This window comes from Pteronotus mesoamericanus, unplaced genomic scaffold (genome assembly GCF_021234165.1).
Source record: "Pteronotus mesoamericanus isolate MK-2021 breed Mesoamerican mustached bat unplaced genomic scaffold, CSHL_Meso_final scaffold_12, whole genome shotgun sequence".
Taxonomy (NCBI): Eukaryota; Metazoa; Chordata; class Mammalia; order Chiroptera; family Mormoopidae; genus Pteronotus; species Pteronotus mesoamericanus.
This window is the reverse complement of record NW_026555303.1, coordinates 12,687,719-12,710,240: the sequence shown is the minus strand read 5'-3', so window position 1 is coordinate 12,710,240 and position 22,522 is coordinate 12,687,719. Positions and strand designations below refer to the sequence as shown.

General features: G+C 43.9%; 1 protein-coding gene across 3 annotated transcripts in view; it reads left to right on the top strand.

Annotated features, from left to right (window-relative positions):
• IDS (iduronate 2-sulfatase) overlaps positions 1-22,522 on the top strand; it is a 75,810-nt gene that overhangs the window by 19,858 nt on the left and 33,430 nt on the right. Inside the window, exons 1-6 of one of the 3 annotated variants that reach the window (XM_054587928.1) lie at positions 7,791-8,018; positions 8,429-8,565; positions 9,209-9,386; positions 12,106-12,194; positions 16,796-16,996; positions 18,692-18,862. In XM_054587928.1, coding sequence (XP_054443903.1) covers positions 7,925-8,018; positions 8,429-8,565; positions 9,209-9,386; positions 12,106-12,194; positions 16,796-16,996; positions 18,692-18,862 — 870 coding nt within the window. In that variant the 5' untranslated portion in view covers positions 7,791-7,924. Of the gene's footprint in view, positions 1-7,790; positions 8,019-8,428; positions 8,566-9,208; positions 9,387-12,105; positions 12,195-16,795; positions 16,997-18,691; positions 18,863-22,522 lie in introns of those variants that run through there. The other 2 variants (XM_054587926.1, XM_054587927.1) reach the window with 2 other exon arrangements.

The window sequence follows — 22,522 nt, the reverse complement described above, 5'->3', positions numbered from 1 at the left end:
TGTTGTTTGATAATAGTCATTTTAATGGGTGAGAAGTGCTACCTCACTGTGGTTTTGATTTGAATTTCCCTAATAACTAATGAATTTGAGCATCTTCTCTCATTCATTCTTCCTGTCATGTTGTATTATTTTTGTTTGTTCATGATTATTTTGAATGAAGAGTGATGAACACAGAGATGCACCACCTAAACCCCCTTTCAATGAAGGCCTTCTTGCCCCCATTGCTGAGAGGGCTCCTCTTTAGTATTTTCTGCCTGTTTGTTGCTTGCCTCACCTGCAGAAAGCCTGCTTTCCAAAGATCAGACCCCTCCTAGTGTAGCCACATTTAATGACTTATCAAGGTGATATATAACTATCTGACCATCTCAGCCTAACTAAAGACAACTCTGAAGGGCTATTCTAGCTCTAGACTGCCCTATGGGGATTAGCCAAAGCCTGTATCACAGCTCATCTGATCCATCTGTCTAATCTTGCTCCCTTTCCATCCTTTCCCTGGATATTTCTCTCAAAAGCACTCCCTAATAAATATTCTCCTGCACACTTAACTCTGCTATAGTTTCAGGCTTCTGATGAATCCAATTCATAACAGACAATAAAAGCATATATCTAGTTCATTGACTTAGACTGGAAGTGTAACTAATCATTATTTCCTTAATTTTCCAGAAACATATTTAACATTTGCTCTTATATATTTTATATAGCAAGATTGGGACTGTTTGCTTTTTATGTCCCTCTCAAATCTCATGTAGGCTCTGAGCTACAGAGCAGTACCAATCTTAAGAAATTAGAGGCCTGAGCTTATGATGCTCTCAGCCAAATATTTTGGTGCTTAGTGAAACTAAGCTTAAAAATTGCTCAATGAATTGAAGCTACTGTGTGAATGCTCCTGATATTTAGGAGGGAATTTCATCTTCTGGTTAGTTGGGGTGTTTAAGTACTTTGAAAAAATATCTTTGAAATTCAAAAGTGGGAGTTATTCAAATCTAGGGTGTCTATAGCAATGACTGCTGCTTTGTGTTCCTTAATTTGGATTATGTGTCCAAAAAGTCAGTCTTTGCTTTTGCTTTCACTTCTCCTGCATCATCATCTCCCTCTACTTCTGCATTTCACCTTTTAAGCCCCTCCATTTGCCCTGCAAGTTCAAGTTCATTCGTATCTGTGACTTCTTGGGCTTTGTCAGAAACTTGAAAACATCCCCTTTTCCCTCAACCTTTTCTTTGATTATGGCCACAGTTAGATTGAGGACAGAGAGGCTGTCCTTTCTCTCCAGAATTGTGTAGCCATCATATACCCTGGGGGAGCTTGTGGATTGGTCTTAATGGGTATAGTTTCTGTGGAACAATTCAAACCTGCTCATGAACTCCTTTGTGGCATTGGCACTTTCATAACCATTAAGAAGCCACTTCCACATCTATCTGAGTTTTGTTAGGTGACTCTAGGAAGGTATCTGACTTTGGGGTCAAATGTCTATTCATGTTATGAGTGACTAAGATTGTTGTGTTCATTTTCTATTGCTGTATAACAAGTTACTACAAATTTAGCAGTTGAAAACAATACACATTTATTAGCTCACAGATTTTGGGCCAAGAGTCCAGGAACATCTTAGCTGGATCCTTTGCTCAGGGTCTCACAAGATTGCATTTGAAGGGTTGGCCAGGCTGCATTCCCTTCTGGAGTTTGAAGTTCTCTGTCAAGCTCATGTGGTTTTTGGCTGAATCCATTTCCTTGTGGTTCTAGGACCAAGTTCTCGGCTTCTTACTGGCTCTTGGCCTGCCCTCAGGTCTTTAAGGCCATCCACAGTCCCTTGCCATGTGGCTCTCTTTATGAGCAGTTACAATATGGCTTTTCAAAGATCAGCAAGGGAATCTCTCTAGGGTTTGCTAGCAAGATGGACTCATATCTCTATCGTAATTTAGCCACCGAAGTGATATCCTGTCTCACTTTCACTATATTCTATTGATTAGAAGCACATATTTCATCCACACCAAAAGAGAGGGGATTTTCCAAGGGCGTGGCTAATTTGGGATCACTTTAGGGTGTATCTGCCACAGCTGTCAGTGAATACTAGTTGTTCACCTTTATTCAAATCTAAATTCTCCCAGAAAAACAGATGAGACAGCATGTCTGGTCTTTCATCTGTCATATCTGTCATTAGAGGCCTGGCTCTTTTTCAGAACAGGCTTTCCAGCTGCCCCGTCTTGGTGGACTCTAACACCTCAGAACATGTCAGACATGTTTGAATCAGTGTTGGATCAGGTGAATTTGTCTTCACATCAATTGCTTCTTTTGGGGAAACTCTTCTTTTTAACAAATCAAAAGTCTGCCTGTGTTACAGTGATCAGGTTTTGCTTCTGCCCTTCCTTCCCACATACTGTGCTCTCCTCGGGGAGGGTGGCAAGCATGGACCAGTTTGCCTCCTTATCCCTCATGTATTCCTCACATTCAGTGTATAAAAGAACTGCAGGCATTTTTAGAAGCAGGAACTGTGTGACTTTTACCTCATTCTCTGCTTTTGTCAACCCCAGGGTATACTGAATTATTTTTTCTTAATGGCTTTTTGATAAGGACGAGTATATAATTAGGTCCTTAGTTTACAAGCTCATAACCTATTGTTATGAGAAAGTATTTACAGATGCCAAGAAAAGAGGAAATAAGAGTAAGAACAATTTTTTAAACATACACTGGAGTCCTTATTGACATTGGTCTCAGACTTTCCTGAGACATTAAGGCCATAATTTTGAGAAGGGCAAGACCATGAGCATCCACAAATACAAGGGAAGTGTCAGGATGAGGAGGGACAAGTGACAAGTCACCTGAAGCCTCACAGCTTGGGCCCTTGGCTGGGGCTGGCCCACCCTAAGGCCTGGCAGAGTGTGGGTCGCCATTGCTGTTACCAAACAGCAAGTTGGGTCCTGTTGCCTGCTGCCACCGTCTAGGCAAAATTCCCGAGGCTAAGGTTTGGTGATAAAGGAAAGGCATCTTTATTCAAAGCTACACAATTTTGGAGTAATAGCCTTCAACTGCATTAGTCACTTCAGCCTATCAAATAAGGTGAACCTCTTTACCTATTTACAGCTTTAGTCACTTAAGCCTATTAGTTAAGGCTAAAATCTTTAGCTCCTGAGTTCCTCTGTCATTCCCCCATTAGATTTTATTTATCTTCTTTCTATAGGATTAGTTTACAAACTAAAACAACATAAGATACAAAAGCTACACAAATTTGGAAGAATGGCAGGCTTCTGCCTCAGAGCCCATCCCCTATAGAACATCCAAAGAAGAATAACCCTGCCACCCCCACCAGGCCAGCCGGATTCTAGGCTGTGCCAGAGTTTCTTCTCCCACCCAAAATCCATTGAAAATACCATCCTTTGGGAAACACAGGCAGCTGCAGCACAATCATCCAGGCATCCTCAGAAAGAGAGCCCAAGAGCCAGTATCTGCCCTCTTTTTATTTTAAATCTTCTGGCTCATAATTCCATGCGCTCTGGAGGTGTTCAGCTTCTCAGCCAATCCCATCCTAAACTGTTTACCATTCATTGCCTTGGGTAACCCCCCTCCTATGGCCCTTCCCTACTTCTCCCCTGTGATCTCATCAAATCTCTCTTTATCAATTTCCCCCTTTAACACTTCTGTATCTTTGTAATCTTACGAAGACAAGTGGACAAAGGTCTCCTTCTTCTGTAGCTACTTCCTGCCAGCCATAGCTATAGTCCTACCTATGCCCTGGTCCAGAGATCCCTAATAGAAAGGGGGGGTCACATGAGGGAGAAGGATCTTGCAAAATCCAGGTCAGTTGGCTGTCCCCGGGAAGCAGCGTGAACAATGTCTAAAGGATAGCATTGCTGGACAAGTTGGCATCCTTGGTGTATTCTGGAGGTGACAAATTCAGCAAGAGGGTTAGAAGGCACAATCAGAACAATAAAAACTAAATGACAAATGTATGGTCCAATTCTACAGTGTCCCACATTAAGAAAGAGTGGCTTCCTTGGAGGAAAGTGTGCTAAGTGTGTCACACCTATCTGAAGCCCTTTTGCCCACTATACTTGTGCTGAGGGGAATATTCTAGGATTCCCCCTTTAACACTTCTAGGCCCTTTCTGTCTAAACCATTAGGGCAGAAAAGGAAAGCAGTTTTAAGTGAAGCTGACAGACTGCCCCATACTTGACAAACTCAACAACTCAGTCCATTCAAACCATTGGGTCTCAGGAGGTGGCAATGCTGATGGGCTTCTCAAATAAGGACTAAACAGTGTAAACACTCATGTAATGATATCATAGGCGTATGCCTTATGAAAACAGAAGGAAGAACATACAGGTTAATTCACATAACAACCCAAAATCAGTCTCTGAGTCCATGAGGCTGCCTTTTGAGAAGACATTCAGTTGCAAGGCTTTTGCTGGAGTAATATTAAGCAGTGACAACCTGACAAATTCTTCCTGTTGTCACAAACCCAGTTCAACTTCTAAGTGAAAACAAAACTTTGAATACAGTTAGCTGTATTAGAGTCTGAAGTCTACCACTGAGCTTTGTGATTTTTCTTGAAACATGATTTTTCTCCTTAAGGTCAGCCTCATTGTCACTAAAGGGACTGCATTAAGTTCAGTTTTAATTTTTGCCCACTCATTTGCATAAACACAACAAGAGCAATGACTGATTACATAGGTTCTTTGAATCTGCTTTGCTGGAACTCACACAAGGAACCTTTAGATTGAGTTTTAATAAATCCTTCACGACACAGAAGCCAAGCCACACAACTGTCATATGGGTTTGCCTACAGTACCTATATTCCTCAAGTTCTCGAAGTTCCCAAAGTATCTTAAGGTTCCTCCTTGCAATTTTTCAGGATAGCAACCTTTGTTCCTTCCCTGGAAAGACTGCAAGGAACCACACGACTAACCTCAGTACCAGGCCACTTCTCCGGTGGGCTTTTTGTTAGCTTGAAAGTCACTATCAGTTCCTGAAGGCCTTCTGTTAACAACTAGAATCCAGGCATGCCTCCTTCAGGCATGGCATTTCAAAGTCTTCATTAACAAAACCACTATTGGAAACTGGTCTTATCAGTTTTATGCAAAGAAACTTTATACCATGTTCAGAATATCAAATTCTGGAGGGCTCAGGTAGGGAGAAAAATACAAAGTGTGAAGGAAAATGCTTGTCCTTCCAATGTCCACCAAGATTGCACTTCCATGCCTTATACCTTTCATTGTTTACTTTCCACTTGATGTGAACCTTTAACTCTCCCTGGGAAACCTCAATTTCCTTCTGAAACCAAAGCAAACACAGAGTTTCAAGAGAGGGGGCACTAGAACCAGTCTTAGGATCTTGTCTCATACCCTCCGGTCACACTAACTTGTCACATAGACAACCTTTTTCGGGTCCCAAATGGCCCAAAGCCCCAATGGTAGAGGCATTCCCTCACTTACAGTATGACCACTGGTCTCCTGGCAGAGACATGACTTCTCACCCCTACCTGGTATGCCCATCAGCATATAATGGCACAAAGCCCCAATGGTAGAAGCACTCTCTTGCCTACCAGTGCATCCACTAGTCTCTTGGTAGATACATTACCTCTCACCAATGGTTATGGCCTGTGGTATGCTGCCACTGCTGCTGCACTTGCTTTGCTGTTTCAGGCTCCAGAATGTGTTGCTGTTCACACTGGAGTCTGGATGGTGTCCCCCTGGGATGGGCCAGCCTCTGCCAGCATTCCTGACTCAAGGCCCCTAAAAGAATCTGGCCAAACAATGGAATGGTCTCTATGATATCCTGTTGATATCCAGTCTCATGGCAAAGACATGCTCTCTTGCCTTCCTCTCAGGAGCTTCCTGGCTATCGCTTGAGGAAGCACATCTCTCACTGAGAGCCACCTTGCTCCTCTGCTTAACACCAAATGACCCTTCCTAGCTCCCAAATGGCAGAGGCATTCTCTCCAACTGGTCTCACAGATGACTTCTACTAGGTCCCAATGGCCAAACAGTAGAGACAGAAGATTCCTTATTTACACAAAACAACAGAGTTTAAACGAAGTCTCCATAAGAAAGTAAGCAAAGAACAAATCAAGCAAAGTATAATTGCGCCCAAGCATTAAGGTTTCTTTTCTTTCAGTTTTAAAAGTTTCATAACATCCTGTAGCCTCTACAACTTTCTACACACCTTCTACAACTTTCACAAAACTTCTATATACCTTTACTTGTTCAGAAATAACTATAACTTGCTTTCAATCCTTGTTTTCTTTTCTCATTGTGTAAGACCATACTCTAACTCAGCATCTGGCAGCTAATAGTCCCTAACTTTGCATGTACATAAGTAAAGTAAAAGGAACATTATTATTTTGCATTGAGGATCGCTGTCCTTTTCCAAAAGAAAAGTTTCAAACCTCCTTCTGGAGTGCAGGTCCAGCTTTTCCTTTCAGCATCAACCACAGCAACAGGATTCAAGTCCTCCTCAGGTGGTGCCTGTTTTATCCGTGTGTGGTGGATCTAGGGCTTGATTCCTGTTAGCTTTAGGGAAACATGCATTGTCAACAGTGTATCATAGGTACCATTCCATTGTTTGGCTAGCTTCTTTTAGGGCCCTTGAGTCGAGTCAGGAATGCTGGCAGAGGTTGGCCCTTCCCAGGGGGACACCATCCAGGCTCCAGTGTGAACAGCAACACATTCTGGAGCCTGAAGAAACAGAAAAGCAAGTGCAGCAGCAGTGGCAGAAGGCCACAGGCCATAACCATGCTTTGGCTATCACTTGAGGAAGCACACCTCTCACTGAGAGCCACCTTGCTCCTCTGCTTCATGGCTGTGTGTCCTTGGTCAAGTGATTCAGCCTCTTGGGGTTTAATTTTTGGATTTGTAAAATGGGAATGATCACAGCATCTAGCTCATAGTATTGCTGTGAGGAGAAAATTAGCATGTTGCCTGGGTCATAAGGACACTCAATAACAATATTAATATTTACATATTTCTTCATGCAAAAAAGATCTCCATTCCACTTGGCATTGTGTTAGGTTATTTCATGGGGAAGTTGGGCTGAGTCAGAATGATGATAGGGACTATGATGTCCTTTCCCAACCTTCAGTCCCAGGCAGACAGTAAATGTTTTCTGTTAGGAAGTTATGACCTTTACTCCTATCTCATGTCACCAGCTGGCCACACTTTGGCTCTGTGGTTCTCTTAGCACTGTCAAGCATGCTCCACACAACGGTTGCTTCCTCTGCCTGGATCATGCTTCTTACTGATATCCACATAGCTTGTTTCCTCACTTCCTTGGAGATTTTGTTCAAATGGCACTTTACTGACCACTTCCACAAAAAACAACAAGCAACAACTCCCCTCCAGACGATTCATGTCCACTGCCACTATGTTTATTTGGTTACTTACTATCTGCAAACTCCACAAGGGCAGGGACTTAGAACTTCTAAGCTCCCAATGGTGTTTGGCATACATACCTGTGGTACTTAGTGTTTGTTGAACAAATTCATTGGAAATGGGGTCAGGAGGCCTGGTTCTCAAAGGACCTCACTCACGGCGAATGGCACTTGGTGTGGTTGGTGGGGAAGTTACTTTTATAGAGAGGAGAGAGAAAGAAAAGGGCCTCCAGGTGAGAAGCATAGAACAAGCAAGGGCAAAGAGGCAGGACACTGCTGATTAAGAACAGAGTTGCATCTCCACTCTTTGGAAACACCTGGAAAGACTCCCGGCAGCAGCTATCCAGAGAGGATTAGCTCACAAAGACCTCCCTCGCTACCGGGCCCCGCCTCCTAGAAGTGGGGCGGGGACGAAACGCGCAGGCGCGGTTGCGTTCCGGCGGTGCCCAGGCCTGTGGATCCAGAGGCCCTATCCTGCAGCGTGAGGCCTCGGCAACAGCGGCTGAGGCTCTACCCTTTCGCGGCGGCCTGTCACCGTCGCCGTGGAGCGGCTGCTCAGAGTCGGAAATGCCGCCGCGGGACCGGGGTCTGCTCTGGCTAAGCCTGGTCCTGGGCTCCTGCGCTTCTCTCGGGTCCGCGGCGCGGGGCAACAATGCCAAAGGTGATGCTTGTGTCTCTCCCTGCCCAGATTGTTGGTCTCCCTTTTTTCCTCCCAGCTGCCCTCCATTCTTCCCTCACTACGTACATCCTTTCTTCCCTCTATCCACACTTCCCTCCCTCCCTAAATTCTTCTTTCCTTTCCTCTATACTTCCCTCCCTCTCCTTCTCTCTCCCTTGATCTCTTCCTCTTTCCCTTCCTCATCCAGGCTTGAGGCTATGGCCATAGCCTAACCCTGCCACCTAGAACTGGGGCCTCCTCTCTTTATCCACTCCCACCATCCCTGGCTTTGTTAGCTGGGTTTTCAGGGTGTAGGATACAGCCTTGGGCCTTTCAGTACCCTAGCACCTACCATGAGTGGGGGTTCAGTGTCAGAGCAGGTTATCTCACTGAAGCCCCACCCTCCGATGCAGATGCTCTGAATGTCCTCCTAATCATCGTGGACGACCTGCGCCTCTCCTTGGGCTGTTATGGGGACAAACTTATAAAGTCCCCAAACATCGACCAACTGGCATCCCACAGCCTCCTCTTCCAGAATGCTTTTGCCCAGGTATGTCTGGGGTCCTTTAGGTGTGGATGTGTGTCTTGTATACTGAGAAGCGAGTGGGGGGAGCTTGCCTCAGCAGTTGTTAGATGGCACTGATTGTGCCAGGCATCTCTATTAGAGGGAAGCGCCATCTGGAAAATGGCATTGACATAGCCTGATTGTCTACTGATAAGGAAGACTGTGTTTTCAAGGGATACTATCCTCAGGATGGTCCTGACCAGCTTTATTTCCCCAAGAGGGGGTTGCCTGGGGCTGAGAAGGAAGGGGTGCTGCAGAATGTTATCCTCAGACCTGCCAACTATCCTTGAGCAAGTGCCAGCCAGCTTGCCATGACGGCACTCCTTCCTGAACCCCCTCACAGGGCCACACCCAGGGTCGTTGCATGCTCTGTGCACCTGTGAGACAGTATTGTGTAGGAGGAGGACACAATCATCTGCTGGTTTCAGGGGCTGAGCTCTTTCTCTCTCTTTCCCAGGAGACATTTTTGGTGACTGGATGAGACCCAAATCCCACTGTTTAGCTTTTAGATCTGCATGACTCAGCTGCCAAGCTGTTTGCGGAGGACTCTGGAGGTTCCCTGGTTACAATTTGGCTCCCAGACTATTTTTCTCTGATGGTGTTTCCCTCTGCTTCTTCTCCCTAACAGCAAGCAGTGTGTGCCCCAAGCCGCGTGTCGTTCCTTACCGGGAGGAGACCTGACACCACACGCCTGTATGACTTCAACTCCTACTGGAGAGTACAGGCTGGAAACTTCTCCACCATCCCCCAGTACTTCAAGGAGAATGGCTACGTGACCATGTCGGTTGGAAAAGTCTTTCATCCTGGTACTACTTGCTGTCTAAAGTCTGAGTTCTTTTTTGTTTCGTGCCCAAGCACAGGGGATCCTGTTCTGGGGTTGGGGCTGTCTTTGCAGAGACCTTATGAGGCTGCGTAGACACTGAATCATTCACTGCTTGCTTTTTGCAAAATCTTGACCTGGCTTCATGTTCTCACCTAAAGTGAAAAGGGGTAGGAGTTTTTCTTCCTTTCAGAAATTAGCCATGGTGCCGTTTGATTCTCTTGGCTCATGGGGTAGAAAGGAAGTGCACTGATTGGGGAGGTGACAATGTTGGGTGAGGTTCTCTCTCTATACCTCTGTACCCCAGGGTCCCTGTTAGTAAAGTTAGGGATTTAAGGATGTCCCATGTGGCCAGCTGTTGTTGCTGCCTTTTCCAAGAAAATAGTTGCTGCTTAAGGTCTATGAATTAGGTCAGTAAAAGCAGTATAAGCTGGTATCCAGAACCTATAGGGTGCCAGGGGCTGCCATTTCTGGCCTTCAACACCCTCTGATAACCTGACTCTCTTTAATGCCAAAACGAGAATGCTGAAGCACAGACTAACTCTAAGACTTCTTTTTAACTTACAGAAGAATTGCATTGTTATTTGACAAGAAGTTGGAAAAAAGGGAAAGTATAAACTAAATGTAAATTACTTCTAATCACAGCATCCTGCCGGGAGCTGTATTTAATGTCCACCCTCTTCTGGGCATACTATTTTTTCTGATTGGAGATATTTCTGTATATATAATTTATATTGTGATTTTCAACATAAAATTTTTCCCTTTAGTTACTCTTTATACAAAGTGTTTTGTTTTTTAAATAACAATACAGTAATCTAACATACCGATGTACTATATTTTAGTCCAGGTTGTTTTCAGGTCTTTGCTGTCACACATACAGCTGCGATGAACATCTCTGGAGGTAGGGCAAACTGTTGATGGTAGTGCCACCAGGGATCAGGGCCCCTGGGTTCCAGTCTCAGCTCTGCCACTTCTTAGCTATGGAGTTGACCTTGAGCAAATCATTTATCCTCTGAGTCTCAGATTCCTTCTCTGGGAAGCTGGAGTCATAGCTGCCTTTATTACCTTCTAGGGGAGTGTCCCAATGCTGGTAGTTCAGGAGTGTGAAAGTGCACTGAAAACCCAAACTCTTTATGGACCACAGTGCTTATTAGGGGCTATGACTTGAATATTTTCAGTAGCTTTCTTTTTGCTCACTGCTTACATTGACAGGATCAGCAGCCTTTCTCTGGAACCCAGCTGGCCAGTCCAGGTTAAGAGTACCTTATGGTTGGGCTAAGTTGGGCCCAGTTTTGAAGGTGAATCTGTTAGGAATCATGGTGTGCAACCAAAAGCCAACCATTAAGAGAACTTTCTGCAGTCAGTACTCATATTATGATACCCCTTGTCTGAGTATAGCTGGAAGGAAAAGACAGTTTTGGGGAGAGGAAGAAACCTGGCAGAGGGGAGATCATGTTTCAAGAAGGTAGGCCAGACAAGGCCTGAGTGGTGTTGCTTGGCCTATCTCTGGATGTTTAGATTTTGGGATCAGGCTGTAAGTACTGGGTGTTAGCCAAAGAACAAAAACTTTGCCTATAGTCCTTGTGGAAACACATTTTTGAGCTGGGTCTTTGTTCTCAAGACCTTGTTCTGTCAGGGAAGAACCTGTCAAGGATGACAGCAGTTACCATTGAGTAAATGTTAGGTATGTGCCACTTATTGTGCTGGCTGCTCCTTTAATCCTCTCAACACCACACAAGGTGGGTTTTTATCATAGTCATCATCTCCTGAGGAGAAAATTGAGGCCCATGGAGGTCAAATGGCTTGCCCAAGATTGCATAAGTACTAAGGGGCAGTGCCAGGATTTGAATCCAAGTCTGCCAGTGGCCTGTGCTCTATCCACTGGACTTACTGTGCTGATGAGCCCTCCACCTACTGTCCCTCAATGTGCCAGTGTGTTAGTGATGCTCTCTCTCCCCTGGTTCTGACTGTGCTCCCCTCTCTGTTCCTTCTGGCTTACTCCATAGGTAGCACTTCCTGTGCAAGCCTTGCTGACACCTAGAAGCCCTCACTGCCAACCATCACTGGACCCACATCACCTCTGTGCCTTGGGCCTCCCCCACTTAACACAGCACTTTTATTCTCTAGATAGCTGGCAGCCATTCCTTGGTTTCACACCTTGTTATTTTGTCTTTCCAAATAGGATGTTAGCTACTGAGCTTAGGGGTGGATTTATGCTTCATGAATGAGCACTGAACCTGGAGTTCTAAGGCATAGATTGGAGTCCAGGCTCATTCATCTAATATCTGGTTGGAATTGGGTAGGGAACCAACCTTCTCTGAGCCTCCCCCCACTGGATCATGGTGGTGCCACTGCCTCTGCCACTTCCTTCATAGGGCAGTCCAGTAAGGACTCTGCAGGGCTGTGTTGCTATAACAGGCTGGCTTATCTCACTCAGTCACCTCAGAGCCTAGCATGAACTGCTAGGGCTTAAGAGAGTGGGAGGTCAGATGCTTAGTATTCAAATAGAAACCTAGAGAGAGTTGGCTTTAATGGGGCTTCTTATCATGTGGCCTAAGCTCTAGATTTTATAGAGAAAATAACTGAGGCCCAAAGAAGGGAGATGATACTTCCCCAGTTGTTTACAAAATTTTAACTTTGGGTGGGGAGGGCATTGAAAGATGGTTAATGTTTTATTTAATGACTTTATTCTTTTCCCCCTCAAGGAATATCTTCTAATCATAGTGATGATTCTCCATATAGCTGGTCTATTCCACCTTATCATCCCTCCTCTGAAAAGTATGAAAATACTAAGGTAAGGATGTGAGAGGGGTACAGTTCTGAAGAGGAACTGCTTTTTCCTGTCTAGTAATTTAAGTTGAACTATTGTGTACACTATACCTTCCTTCAAGCTGGTTATCCATTGAGGTTTGTGGGTTTTGTTTGTGATCATAAGTTAGCAGACAAGTGTGATCATTGGCAATAGGTGCAGTGGGAAAGGTGGCTTTGTTTTAGAACCTGGTAGGCATGTCTTGTTCTAGAACCCTATGTTCTATTGTCTAGGGCTCATTTAATGGCTCCTTAGTGCTCATTCTGGATAAGGCTCTGTGCTGAGGGTTGTAGGAGATGCAGAGACATGGAAATGAGAAGAGAGACCTGTGCTCCAGGAACCTCAGCCCAGATTGATAGAAAGATACCATCTGTCTCTTTGTCTTTGGCCTAATGGATATGTTTAGGCGCTTTGATAGGGGTTTTAAAATTTTAGAGCATTACAAAAAAAAAAGGAATATACAAAGAAGCAACCTTAAAAAAGGAACATACAAAGAAACTTAATCTTGGCATCCTCAATGTATAAATGAAACTAAAGCCTGTATTTAAGAAATTCAGAAAACCAGTTGCAGGACTGAGAAATGACATGCTCCTTGGAGGTTTTTAGAAATATCATGTGGAGAAGGCTGTAGATTTGTGGGCGTTGGTATGTGCAGAGGAGTATTATAAATTCTTGACAACTTTCCATTTCAAAATACAGTGAAAGCTAAGGGCTCTGACCTTTGACTTGTGACTTCAATATTAACAGAATGAGGATGGAAGACCCCATCTCAAGCCCTCCATTTCCATCTTGCAACTTTTTAGTGACTTCTCAAATGCCAGGCCATTGTTTCCCACCTTGCACAGTTGTTCTCAAAGTGGTGGATCTGACTATACGAAACCCCCTGTGAATGCTGTAGATCATGTGGAGGGGAGGAGGTACTGGGAGTCAGGTGCTGGGCCCCAGTCCTGAGGTAGGGTGAACAAGGAAGCTTGTGGAAGGATACTCTTCTGTGAGATGGAGCAATAGCTGCCAGTGCCTCTAGGTCTTTGTGAGGTAGAAATCATGGTCAAAACTGACTTTGGGCTTTGGCCACCATGGCCACTTTGGGAAATGAAGCAGTAGGTTCCATTCTGTGCATGTTGTGTTTGAGGATCTGGGAATTCCATGGACTGTCACCTTATCTAGTTGACTGGGACCCTGTTACTTGAAAGCCTTAACCTGTCTGAAATTGAAGACAGATCTTTTCTTTCGTTAAAGTTTTTTTAGATATAATTTATATGTCATAAAAATCACCCTTTAGAGTGTACAATTCAATGAGTTTTAGTATAATTACAGAGTTGCGCAACCATTAGTGAAATCAATTTAAGACCATTTTCATTACCCTGAAAGGTAGCTTTCTATCCATTATTATTCACTCCCCATTTCCTCCAAACCTCTAGCCTGCGGCAACAACTGATCTATTTTCTTTCTCTTCAGATTTGCCTGTTCTGGACATTTTGTATAAATGGAATAATACAGTATATGGCCTTTTGTGTCTGCCTTCTTTCACTTAGCATAATGTTTTTGAGGTTCATCCATGTTGTAGCATGGATCAGAACTTCATTACTTTCTACAGCCAAATAGTGTTCCATTGTATGGCTGAATACATTTTATTTATCTATTCACCAGTTAATGGACATTTGTGTTGTTTCCACTTTTTGGCTACTATGAATAAAGCTGCTATAAACATTTGTGCACAGATTTTGCTGTGGACTTAACTTTTCAAGTCTCTTAGGTAGAATTGGTAAGTCAAGTGTTTGCGTGGACTTAGGTTTTTATTTTTTGGTATACACCTAGGAGCAGAATTGTTTGTCATATAATAACTCTATGTGTAACTGTTTGAAGAATTGCCAGAGTGTTTTTCAAAGAAGCTGCATCGTTGTACATTCCAACCAACACTGTATGAGAATTCCAATTTTTCCACATCCTTGCTAATACTTGTTACTTTCCATTTAAAAAAAAAAAAACAGCCATCCTAGTGGGTATGGGTGATTATCTTATAGTAGTTTTGATTTGCATTTACATGATGACTAAAGATGTTGAGTGTCTTTATGTGTGCTTATTGACTATTTGTATATTTTCTTTGGAGAGAGATATAACTATTCATGCCCTTTGCCCATTTTTTAATGGGCTCATTCTTTTCTTTTTTTATTGTTCAAATACATTTGTTTCTGTTTTCCTGCCACTACCCTCCCCTCCTCCACCCACCCCTACTTCACACCCTCAATCTTCCCCGCTTTGGCTTTGTCTATGGGTCCTTTATACTTGCTCCTTGACTTAACCCTTCCCCTTCTTTTCCTCATTATGCCCCTCCCTTTTCCCCTCTTGTTACTGTCTTTTTTCTTTCAATGTTGCTGGTTATATTTTTCTTACTTTGTTTTGTTGATTAGGTTCCACTTATAAGTGAGATCATGTGGTATTTGTCTTTCACCTTCTGGCTTATTTCACTTAGAATAATGCCCTCCAGTTCCATCCATGCTGTCGCGAAGGATAGTAGCTCTTTCTTTCTTTCTGTAGCATAGTATTCCATTGTGTAAATGTACTGTGGTTTCTTGATCCACTCATTTACTGATGGGCACTTAGGTTGCTTTCAGCACTTGGCTATTGTAAATTGTGCTGCTATGAACATCAGGGCACATAGGTTATTTTGATTTGGGATTACAGGATTCGTGGGGTATAATCCCAGCATGGAATTGCTGGGTCAAAAGGCAGTTCCATTTTTAGCTTTGTGAGGAAATTTCATACTGTTTTCCACAGTGGCTGCACCAGTCTGCATTCCCACCAACAGTGTATTAGGGTTCCCTTTTCTCCACAGCCTTGCAGGCACTTGTTTGTTGATTGGTTTATGCGGGCCATTCCGACCCAGCGAGAAGTGGTATCTCATAGTGGTTTTAATTTGCATTTACCCGATGGCTAGTGATGCTGAGCATCCTTTCATCTGTCTCTGGGCCCTGTGTATGTCCTCCTTGGAGAAGTATCTGTTCAGGTCCTTTGCCCGTTGGTTCATTGGATTGTTTGTCTTCTTGAAGTGGAGTTGTGTGAGTTCCTTATAGATTTTGGAAATCAAACCCTTGTCCGGGTATCATTGACAAATATATTTTCCCATACGGTTGGTTCCCTTTTCATTTTGCTGATGTTTTCTTTAGCCATTCAGAAGCTCCTTGTTTTTATGAAGTCCCATTTGTTTATTCTTTCATTTATGTCCCTTGCTCTAGTGTACACATAGGTGAAAATATTGCATGGAATATCTGAGAGTTTCCTGCCTATGTTCTCCTCTAGGACTTTTATGGTGTCACAACTTATCTTTAAGTCTTTTATCCATCTTGATTATATTTTTGTGTATGATGTCAGTTGGTGGTCAGATTTCATTTTTTTGCATGTAGCTGTCCAGCTCTCCCAACACCATTTGTTGTAGAGGCTATTTTTACTCCATTTTATCCTTCTGCCCCCTTTGTCACATATTAATTGACCGTAGATACGTAGATAAAAGAGTCCCATTAATTGATCTGGGCTTTTCTATTCTGTTCCATTGATCTACGTGTCTGTTCTTATGCCTGTACCAGACTTCTTTGATTTCAGTGGCCTTGTAATATAATTTGATTTCAGGTATTGTGATCTCTCCTACTTTGTTTTTCTTTCTCAAAATTGCTGCAGCTATTCGGGGTCGTTTATGGTTCCATATAAATTTTTGAAATGTTTGTTCTATATCTGTGAAATACATCATTGGTATTTTAAAAGGGATTACGTTGAATCTATAAATTGCTTTGGGTAGTATGGACATTTTGATGATGTTTATTCTTCCAGTCCATGAACACGGTATATGCTTCCATTTGTTTGTGTCTTCCTTAATTTCTTTCTTCAGTGTTGTGTAGTTTTCTGAGTACAGGTCTTTACCTCCTTGGTTAAATTTATTCCTAGGTACTTTATATTCCTTGTTGCTTTAGCAAATGGGATTTTTCTCCTGTTTCTGGTTCTGATATCTCATTGTTGGTGTACAAAAATGCCTTTGATTTCTGCATATTGACTTTTTTATCCCCCTGTTTTGCCAAATTCAGTTATTAGGTTGAGTAGTTTTTTGGTGAGTCTATAGGGTTTTCTATGTACAGTATTATGTCACCTGCAAACAATGACAGTTTTACTTTCTCCTTTCCAATTGGATGCCTTATATTTCTTTTTCTTGTCTGATTGCTGTGGGTAGGACTTCCAATAGTGTGTTGAATAGAAGCGGTGAAAGCAGACAACCTTGTCTGGTTCTAATGGGCTCATTTTTTTATTGTTGATTTGGAGGCAGATTTTTTTTCATCATTACTTTACTTGGGTTTCTTTTAATTTTGATCTAGAGACAGAGGATTAATAGCAAGGAGGTAAGTGCTGGTTGGTTTCTGGCCCCTCCCTGGAAAAGAAGAAACACTAATCTGTTTTTGTTCTACTTCCTGTGTTCCTATCCTGAGTGACTAATACTTATTGGGCTGCTGATATGAATGTTAAATACATTGTGTGTGTAACATTCATGACCTCTATTTCTTGCATTTAAAAACCTGTTTTTTTATGTTTTGTTTTGAAAGACATGTAGGGGGCCGGACGGAGAACTCCATGCCAACCTGATTTGCCCTGTGGATATGGCAGACATACCCGAGGGTACCTTGCCTGACAAACAGAGCACCAAGAGAGCCATACAACTGTTGGAAAAAATGAAAACATCTGCCAGTCTTTTCTTCCTGGCTGTTGGATATCACAAGCCGCATATACCCTTCAGATACCCCAAGGTGAAAAGCTGGCTGACGGGTGATCCAATACAGCTATGACAGCTGTGTCATTTGTTAAAGGTGGGATTTGTCTAGTTAAAGTGACTACATCCTGCTGTCCCCGGTCACCAGGGATGCCTGACGACATTAGTGTACTCAACAGTGTGAAGACGTGATTCAGAAGTCAAGGCTAAGTAATGGACTTAGAACATATAAGAATCTTATTGGAAATGCTTGGCTTTCTAATTTCCCCCACTGGAGGATTTTGTTTCTTTTCCTTGAACTCAGTGAGCAAATGCTGGGCTGGTTGGTGAGATAATTAAGAGAAGTGAATTAGAGCTGCCAAAGCCTGCAATAGGGGATGACCCTTGGGACACAGTTCCAAGGAATGTGAATTCCTCTTTAGTAATTGCCTTTCCCTTAGAGCCTCTCAAGTCAGACTCCTTAAACTCAGGGCACTGCATTTCTGATTGGAACCTCATCCTGTGCTTGTATGTATATCATTTAGAGATTGTAATCTCTTTTAAAAAAATATTTTTTTCAGTTTTTCCCTATCATGTTTTTCCCGGGCCTGAGCAGCCCATTCTTTTGACTTTGAAAAGAATATCCTTGCCCTGGCTGGTGTGGCTCAGTGGATTGAGTGTTGGCCTGCGAACCAAAGCGTCACCATTTCAATTCCCAGTCAGGGCAGATGCCTAGCTGGGGGTGCATAAGAGGCAACCACACATTGATACTTATCTCCCTTTCATTCTTCCTCCCTTCTCCTCTCTCTAAAAATAAATAAAATCTTTAAAAAAGAAAAGGAGAGAATATCCCTTACTTGTGATGAGAGTTGAGACCAGAAGGCATGTTCTTTGATGTTGATTTGCTTTGACTGGCCCAGGGGATCTCACCTTCCTAGCAGGAGCTGTCAGCCCCTTGAAGGACAGAGTCTCACTTCTGTTTCTTGTGCAAAAAAGAGTCAGCCTAACAGGGCAGACTATCATCCTTTGGAAGTCCTGTTTATGAGGTTGGCTCTTGGCTGGGAACCTGGGTCTCTGGTGTGTTCCTACCATTCCTAGAACTGACAAGTGGCTTATTATAACTAAACTGTTTATGCAAACCCCTGCATTCTTGCTTGAAGTCTAGAAGTTTTGTATGTGTAGGCAGACCAACCCCAGTTAAAACCCTGGGTGCTAAAGCTTTAATGAGCTCCCCTGGTGGCAGCATTTCATACATATTATCACACAACTTGTAAGCACATCCTGTGTGACTTAACCCGGAGAGGACTCTGTAAGCTTGTGCCTGGTTTTCCCCAGATATCATCCATGTGTCTTCTCTTTGTTGAATGAGTTTGGTCTCCCTTTACTGTAAATCATAGCTGAGTCCCAGTGAAGTATCAAACCTGAGGGTGGTTTGGGGAATGACAACACCTCTTCATACCTTCTTGTTGGAGGGGAGGTGGCGATAGGAATAGGAAGGTATTATTTGTATGAGAGAAGAGAGGTGTCTCTACTCTGTGGAAAACAAGTCGCATTATTTCACTACCATTGGCTCCTAGTGGGAGTGACTTAATATCTGACTTTCAGGTGGGGGAAATGCCTCAGCAGTATTAGTGAGCCACCATGTAAATGCATCACAAGCTTAGAGAAAAGGCAATATAAATACCAATAGAGTCTAAACCTTGTGCCTTTGTCAAAAGAGTGGCAACCTGTTGGCTTTGTGCTTTCTCCCAAGGAGTTTCAGAAGTTGTATCCCTTGGAGAACATCACCCTGGCTTCTGATCCCCAGGTCCCCACTGGCCTCCCTCCTGTGGCCTATAATCCTTGGATGGACATCAGGCAGCGGGAAGACATCCAAGCTTTAAACCTCAGTGTTCCCTATGGCTCAATTCCTGTGGACTTTCAGGTACCAAGGACATATTTCGGGGAAATATTGGATACTTATGGCATGATGCCATAAGTGGTCACTGGTGATGCCACTTTTCTCAATAGACACTACTTCATCCATCAGGTCTTACTAAGAAACTTCTCTGTGCAAAATATATTGCAAAATGCTAGTGTTGGGGGCTGGTATGGAGACATTTAGGACATGGGAAGTGCTGGATGGATAGTCTCCCAGTCAGTGTCTCCACTTCCAAAGAAAGGGACATCTGGAGATTTGGTGACTCACTGGATGTGGGCACAGGAGTGGGGAAGAGTCCTAGATGGTCATTACTAACTCATGGAGGATGCTATTTAATCCAGGTGACAGTTCATCAGTTATAGGGTGGTGGAGCCCAAAATACTCAGTTTTCTGGTACTTGCAGGTCTTTTCTGAGGGAAAGTCAACACGGGCATACAACATGGCTAGTTCTATCCAGGTGTAGAATGTGGTTCCCCTTTGCCATGATGTGGGAGTGGAGCAGACATGGAGTTAGAATCCTCACTACCTTCTCTCTGGAGTGCAGAAAGCATGATGACCAATGCTGTTTCTGGAATATTCCACATTACTATGTGGATACTCCAACAGGCAGTCTACAGTGGAATGAAGGGGCCGTGCTTTCAAAATGTGCTCCCCGAACCATCTGTATCAGAATCACCCTGAAGGCTTATTAGACGAGCAGAGTCCTGACTCCACTCATACTTAGGGAACTCAAAGTTGGAGGTGGGGCCCAAAAACCTGCATTTCCATAAAAAGCACACAGCTGACTCTGATGTACACATAAGTTTGAGAACCACTGCTATAGGGTATAGTTCACAACAAAACATAATACACAGGTCTCTCTTGCTTCTCACACATATTTTGCTCCTAAGTTTGGACAGCAAGAGTTTGGGTAATGAGGGATGTGTGTTCCTCACATCTATTTGTTTTCCGAGTTTCAGATGGCAGTGGTGAGAGTTTGGAAAGCAGTGGACTCATCAGTTTGTTTGGTTCCTAATTTCCATTTGTAGGGATTCCAATAGTGAGATTTCTTGAATTGTAGACCTAAGACTGCACTTGGTTATTTATAATGACCCTTTAAAATGGGCTGTGTGCCAGAATGGGTGCCCTGCATTTTATGTGTGTTCTCTCTTTTGGTCTCCATGGTAACCTTAATGAGGTATCTAATGTCTCTGTTGTCTAGGTAAGGAAATTAAAGACAGAGTGGTGTGGTGACTTGCCCCAGATCACACAGCTAGTGATAAGAGTGTGTAAAGTCAAAGCCCCATGGTTTATTTTGTTGGTTCCAAACAGTCCAGTGTTCAAATTTCTCTTTTTACCCCATACCAGCTGCATGACCTCTGTCAAGTCATTTTACCTGTCAGAAACTTAGATTCCTTATCTGTAAAATAGAAACCAGATGAAGAAAGATTTTCTGTGAGAACACATACTTCAGAGGTATTCAAGTGGCGATTATAGTGAACATGTGAAAGCATCTAGGACAGTGTCAGCTGCCTAGTAAGGGCTCCTTCAAAGTTTTTTTGTCTTCCATCCATTGGTGGTATTGCTGCCCAGTTGCACACAGAGTTGAAAGCATGACCCTGAGGACCTCCCTGGAATGCTAATGTGCTTGTCCCTGTCCCACATTTACTTGGAACAGGGGCCCTGCTCACTGTCCTTTTGCAGCTTTGGAGGTCTGTGTCGCAGCCCCATCTCATTTCACTCTTGAGCCTCTCAGTCCTATGCCTGCTTTAACCCCCAGTCTTTTAACTGAGCTCCATGTGAGCCAGTCACTTCAGGGCCATACCTGGGAGTTTGTCATCTCCCAGGTCTGTTCCTCCTTGGTCACCACATGACCACAGTCTCTTTTTTTTTTTTTTGCACCTCCCTTACTCCATGCCCTCATTTGCCACACAGCTCTATTGGACTGCCAGTATGTGGACTCCTACTCTCTCCCAGTGACTAGGTCCTTTCTTGGCTTCACTCTTCCCCTGAATAGCTGATGCTCAATGGCAGGTCACTTATTTTTCTTGTTTTTCAAGGCCTCAGCCCTTTCCCATTTATCATTGCCCTACCTGTAGTACCCTGATAACAGGATAGTTCAGTCACCACCTCTGCTCTCAAGCCTGAATCCTGAGGGAATCCATACAGCCATGAGGCAGTGACACCCACGCCCCACCTCCAGTCCCAGCAGTCCTGTATGGTAAAGGCTCAGCTCCCTTAAACCCCTCAGGCCCCTCTGCCCCCCATGCCCCTCTACTTGGTCTCTCAGTGATTACTGCACCTCCTGTTTCAGAAATGGAGGCTGGTGGACAGTCTGAGGGAGGGGAATGCACAAGATAGATGTAAGCACACATCCAGGCTGCGTCCCTTGCCAACTCTGTCTCTCGGCAAGTTAATCAACTTCTCTGAGCCTCTGAGTTCTCCTGTGTGATATGGGAATGGTAACGCTCACCTTAAAGGGTGTTTGGGAAGATTAGATGGTACTCAGCAGATGTGTGGTAAATGGTGCTATTAACTGTCTCCCTCACCAGTAGCTAGAATTGTGTGTACATGTGTACTGGGCCAGCGACCTTCTCCCTAGTCTTGCAGGAAGAGCAGCAAGGATTTGGCTTCTCCCCAACCCTTTGTCCCCTTGTTCTCATGTATACAAGTAAAGTCTTCTCTCCTCATCAGCTTCCACAGCTGCTTGTATCCATCCCATCTTCAGAAGTCCTGTCTCCCTTGTTCCTGACTATTTCTTCTCCCTTCCCATTTTCTCACCTGCTCTTCAAGGGATAATAGTGAAACGTGGTCTGTTCTGGCTGTGTGTGTGCCCTCACTGTCCATTCATTCTTGATTTACCACTGTGGAGCCTTCTGCCTCCACAGCCCACTAAAAAGTTCTCTCACCTGGGTCAGCACTAACTTTGTTGGCAAATAAAATCCATCTTGTGGGTGTGACCTTCCTTGAGTTTCTGCTGCTTCCTCACTGTTAATTAGTGCTGCCCTTTTTGGAAATGTCCACATCCTGGTGTGCTTCAGTTCCCATGGCAAGCCCCTCTTTATGCATCTGCCACTTAGGAATGCTGCATCCCAACATCAGCCCCAGGGACCATACTATCTCCTTCCTGCCCCTCTGCAGCCAGGCTCAGCTAAGCCATGCTGAACTAATCCTCCAGCTCTGGCCTTGCTTTTGATTTTCAGATATGTCTTTCCACTTCTCTGCAAGAGCCACTGCCCATGGCGACCTCAGGGCCATAGGCCTCACATGGCCACACTCTTGCTCTTGCTTTTCACCCTCCTCCTCCTCCTTTTGTGCCACCACATGCCATTGAATCATGTCACCAGCTGAATGAGAAGCCTAGAGTCACCCTTGGAGTCCTCATCGTCTTCCCCTGCTTGTCCCCTTCCCTTCCCCACTCCTATTAGGTCTACCTAATTCTTCTCAACTTTGTACTGGCCTCCTGTTTCTTCACCAAATCTTTCCTGACCACTGCAGTGGGCCTGGGTGTAGTTTATTTATTCAACAAATGTCTGTCGAGCCCTTCCTGTGTGCCCAGCCCTAATAGAGTATCATTTTTTCTTGAGCCCCTGGAATCTCCTCTGGGCTATTGCCTGAGGACTCATGTTGACCTGCAGCCCAGACTGCTTCGACTTCTCACCCTGAGCAGTCTCAGTGTTTTCC